Source organism: Portunus trituberculatus, chromosome 30 (assembly GCF_017591435.1).
Source record: "Portunus trituberculatus isolate SZX2019 chromosome 30, ASM1759143v1, whole genome shotgun sequence".
In the NCBI taxonomy this organism is placed as follows: Eukaryota; Metazoa; Arthropoda; class Malacostraca; order Decapoda; family Portunidae; genus Portunus; species Portunus trituberculatus.
The window spans coordinates 9,735,250-9,740,249 of NC_059284.1; the positions used below are offsets into that span (position 1 = coordinate 9,735,250).

General features: G+C 41.0%; 1 protein-coding gene across 11 annotated transcripts in view; it reads left to right on the plus strand.

Annotated features, from left to right (window-relative positions):
• LOC123511006 (kalirin-like) overlaps positions 1-5,000 on the plus strand; it is a 310,494-nt gene that overhangs the window by 28,038 nt on the left and 277,456 nt on the right. Inside the window, exon 2 of one of the 11 annotated variants that reach the window (XM_045266624.1) lies at positions 1,239-1,801. The exons of the other annotated variants lie outside the window; for them this stretch is intronic. Within the exon in view, the coding sequence (XP_045122559.1) occupies positions 1,771-1,801 (31 nt within the window). The 5' untranslated portion in view covers positions 1,239-1,770. The remainder of the gene's footprint in view (positions 1-1,238; positions 1,802-5,000) is intronic. 11 annotated transcript variants of the gene reach the window in all.

Sequence of the window (5,000 nt, forward strand, 5' to 3'; positions counted from 1 at the left end):
TAACACGTGAGGAACAATTAGCGAAGGAAAGAAAGAGGGGAAGAGGAAACAAAGAGAGGAAAAAAGGAAACTGAACAATTAGTGAGAGAAAGAAAGAAGGAAAAGGGAAATTAGAGAGGAAGAGGAGAGAAAAGAGAGGAAACTTGACACATGAGAGAGAGAGAGAGAGAGAGAGAGAGAGAGAGAGAGAGAGAGAGAGAGAGAGAGAGAGAGAGGAAAAAAACTGCTTTCTTGTTTTTGTTGTTGCTTTTTTCCCTTTTACTTCCTTCCTTCCTTCCTTCCTTCCTTCCTTCCTTCCTTCCTTCCTTCCTTCCTTCCTCTTTCTTTCTTTTTTCTTTCCTTCCTTCTTTCATTTTATACTTTCTCCCTTTTCTTCTTCTTCTTCTCCTTCTTCTTCTTCTTCTTCTTCTTCTTCTTCTTCTTCTTCTTCTTCTTCTTCTTCTTCTTCTTCACACCCTAAAATACCTAAAAAAGTAAAAAAAAAAAACGATAAATGAAAAAAAAAACAAAGCAAACAAACAGGAGAGACACGAAAAAATCACCACCATACGCTGTGATTTGCTTCCCTGACTGTGTGCGTGCGTGCGTGCGTGTGTGCGTGCGTGTGAGTGCGTGGGTGCGTGTGTGGAGGAAAACAAAGGGTCACTCCACACACCTGGTCCTCTGAGCCCCTCCACCCACCTCAGTCATGCGCTGGTATTAAATTTAGTGTTAGTGCTAATGGCTACTGTGACTCCCCCATGCCCCCTCCAGCCCCCATATCAGTCCCCCACACCTGTTTCCTCCCCTCCTCCCAAAACACACGTCTCCATTGTCCTCCATTGTCCCTCTCCTCCCATCACTGTCCCGCCCTGTCTCGCTCCCCCCTCACTCCATCTCTCACTCCTGTTGCTGTTGCTGCCCCTAACCTGATGCTGTGTTTAGTCTCTCTCTCTCTCTCTCTCTCTCTCTCTCTCTCTCTCTCTCTCTCTCTCTCTCTCTCTCTCTCTCTCTCTCTCTCTCTCTCTCTCTCTCTCTCTCTCTCTCTCTCTCTCTGTGTGTGTGTGTGTGTGTGTGTGTGTGTGTGTGTGTGTGTGTGTGTGTGTGTTTAGAGGACACGGGAACGAGGACACCTGCAAGGCTTAGTGAGGCAGCCCCGCCCATGTGTGTGTGTGTGTGTGTGTGTGTGTGTGTGTGTGTGTGTGTGTGTGTGTTCAGAGATGCTTTTTTTCTATTTCTCCTTTATTTCCACACTCCAGAGCTGTGATAAGTGTATTTTGCGAAGCCCTTAGACAACTACTGAGTGATAATCATTTACCTGTGTCTAATTAACCTGAGTGTGTGAGGTAAAAGCAAAATATACCAAGAAAGTGACCTTGAGCTTACCCTAGTATAAAAACACCTGTTAGTGAAGCCAGGTGTGTTACTACAGGTGCGTCGATAATCATACAGGTGCAGTGATAAGAGAATGAAAAGTGACGAGTGAGAATTTAAAGGTCCACATGTGTGTTACTAAGAACAGTGCCTTACGTGACGGAGGTGCTGAAGTGGTGCTGAAGGAGTGCTGAGGCCATGGGGGTGTGCTCCTGAGTGCTGAGTGGCGGGAGAATGAGAAGGAGAGGCGTGCAGGAAGAGAGAAAGAGGAGGGAAAAGATTGGCAGGAAGTTACGACGAGGAAGAAATAGAGATTGAAAGCAACGCCAGGAGAGGGAGGAGGAGGAGAAGGAGGAGGAGGAGGCGCAAGGGATTTGTTACTTGACCTAGCCTGACCTCGCGCGACCTCATGTCAAGATGTCGTCGGTACAGGAGCAGCAGAAGACAGGTCAGTGAATGTTAATGATTGTTGTCTCAGCATTTATATAGACATGTGAAAATTGTTTGACTAATGTAAGATGTGAATGTTGAAATGGGACGTTTAATTGTGTGTGTGTGTGTGTGTGTGAGAGAGAGAGAGAGAGAGAGAGAGAGAGAGAGAGAGAGAGAGAGAGAGAGAGAGAGAGAGAGAACACTTAGGTATGAAAGTTGTAAGATTAACGTGAGAAGTAAACGTGTACTTGTATTTACTAAGAATTTGATTGATTGACAGAGAGAGAGAGAGAGAGAGAGAGAGAGAGAAGTTGGCCTGCTAAAAAAGAACGTGTGATAACAAATACACGCCATTGCCAATCTCTCTCTCTCTCTCTCTCTCTCTCTCTCTCTCTCTGTATAAAAAAGGGACGGTGGAAAACACTACTCAGCAACATTTTTTTTATTTCTTTGTTTGAAATCTAGTCGTTTATTTTTTGGCATAATATTTTTTATGTTTATTTTTATAGTTTTCACGTGCATTTTATTACCAGAGGGTGAGAGGAGGAGGAGGAGGAGGAGGAGGAGGAGGAGGAGGAGGAGGAGGAGGAGAGGAAGAAGAAGAAGAAGATCGGTGTAAAGCTTTTTATTTTATTTTTCTATTCTTTATAAAACGTTGTGTTGTTTTCTTATGCCAAGTTACGTACGGTGAGATAAAGTCAAGTGAGGTTGGGTTAGGTTAGGTTAGGTTAGGTTGGTTGGGTCAATTTAGATTAACCCGTGTGCTTGGAGACCCCTCGGACCTTAAAGCACGTATGGTTCCACTGTACCACTAGTTTAATCGTCACATCAGTTTGTCAGGCTACATTGAATCGTGAAATGGTAAGCAGAGTGAATTTGAAAAGGTGTCATGGTACTGAAGGGGTTAAGTCAAGTAGACAAAAAATATTGGTTTGTTTAAATTAGGGTCAGTTATCTTTGTGAAGCGTAGTTTGCATAAATTACAGTATTCATGACGAAAACTTGATGATTTAGCATATTTCACTAAGCAGATATTTGTAACGAGTCTCATATATATGTATTTTATGACCTGAATTTATTACCTGTCCATTATTAATATCACAGGACTGGAAAATGACTCGCCGATACAAAGACTCATACATAAGCATTCACCATTATCATATTTCACTCTATCATTGTTATTAGGTTGAAAAAAAAAGAAAAACTGCGAAAAGTATTAAATCCACCGTTATTTCTGTCTTGGTAAGTGGGAAAAAAATATATAGTATGTATTAATCACTACCATTTATGTTTATTGTAGTCTGTGTACTCTAAAGTGGCTCCTGTCGTCAGATCTTGAGGAAAACCGTGAGCTGTCCTTGTGATATCTGCGTTGATCAACAGAAAACAGGTATTATTCACATCAAATTAATTACGTTATCAATAAGCTACATGTTTGAAATCCAGGAGCCATTTTACAGTAGACAGACTCTTACATTACCATTGTTATTATACAGCAAAAAATTACCCAAAAGTCTTGTATCCATCGCTATGTCTGTCTGGGTAAGTGAGGAAATCTATATAACTATTAATCATTACAATATTTTACACTACCATTGTTATTAGACTGGCACATAAAAGTCTTATTTCCATCGCTATCTTAAAAAAGAAAACATACTGACAAATTAAAAGTCTTATTTCCATCGCTGTCCTTGTGTTTAGGTAGGTGAGGAAATATATGTCTATTAATCACTATATCTTACCTTATCATTCTTATTAAGTCGAAGGAACTCACCTAAGTCTTATTTCTATCGCTATTTCTATGTATAGGTGAGGAAATATATGTTTATTAATCATTACCAAATCGTATCCTATCATTCTTATTAGGGAGAGAGAGAGAGGTCAGCGAACTCACCTAACAGTCTTATTTCCATCTCCATTTCCGTCTGGTTAGGTGAAGAAATGTCTATTAATCATTACCATATCGTACCTTGTCATTCTTACTAGGTAGAAAGAAGAGAACTCACCTACGTTCTTATTTCCATCGCTATTTCTGTCTGAGTAGGTGTATGAGTAGGTGAAGAAATGTATATGTCTATTAATCATTACCATATCGTGCCCTGTCATTCTTATTAGGTAGAAAGAAGAAAACTCACCTAACAGTCTTATTTCCATCTCCATTTCCGTCTGGGTAGGCGAGGGAATATATATGCATTAGTTATTACCATATTTTACCCTATCATTCTTACTAGGTAGAAAGAACTCACTTAAGTCTTATTTCCATCGCTATTTCTATGTGTGGGGGAGGTGGGGAGATTGTTTATGCAGTACTGCCACTCCTGTTTTTCCCGCGCCACGCCCGCTGCTGCCCTCCCCTTTAAACCCGGCACTGCATTCTGCTCTCCTGCTATTTATAGACGCAACTCTGATTATTTCCACCATCACACCCTCGCTTATTTACGATCCTAGTTATTGCCCTTTTTTGCTGAGTGTTGGAGGAGGATTGTTTCAGAGCGCAGTGAATGTTCAAAGGTCCGTATTCAGAAACGCTTTGCTCCCTCGCCGCGACTATTTGCAAAGGCCACAGAGATGATTAGCGGGGTTTTCAAGAGTGTTTCTCCAGCTAATAATGTAGAAATTTTGTCACTCTGCCTCTAGAATTGTAAACACCTTATAACCTCGTGTAAATTGTGCTATTTTGTGTGTGTGTGTGTGTGTGTGTGTGTGTGTGTGTGTGTGTGTGTGTGTGTGTGTGTGTCGTTTTCTCTTTAGATAATGAAGATATCACACGTCCCATGCAGATATTCTCTCTCTCTCTCTCTCTCTCTCTCTCTCTCTCTCTCTCTCTCTCTCTCTCATTCATTCCATTCATATATATTTTCACCAGGAACGTTTCTGTAAAGTGGCGGCCGTTGAGAGAGAGAGAGAGAGAGAGAGAGAGAGAGAGAGAGAGAGAGAGAGAGAGAGAGAGAGAGAGAGCGTGCTTTTAACAGCTTCCATAACAGTTTTTTTTCATTTTTCCTTCCCTTTCTTCTATTTTTCAGTGTTATGTTATGTTTTTTCTCTTTTTTTTCTCTATTTTCTCTCTCCCTTCATTCGTTTGGCGTTTTTATTTTTCTATTTCGTTTATTTTCAATTCTATTTCTTCCGTCTTTCTTTCCTGGCTCTCTCCTCTCCTGTCCATCATTCTTATCTTTAATCTCTCTCTCTCTCTCTCTCTCTCTCTCTCTCTCTCT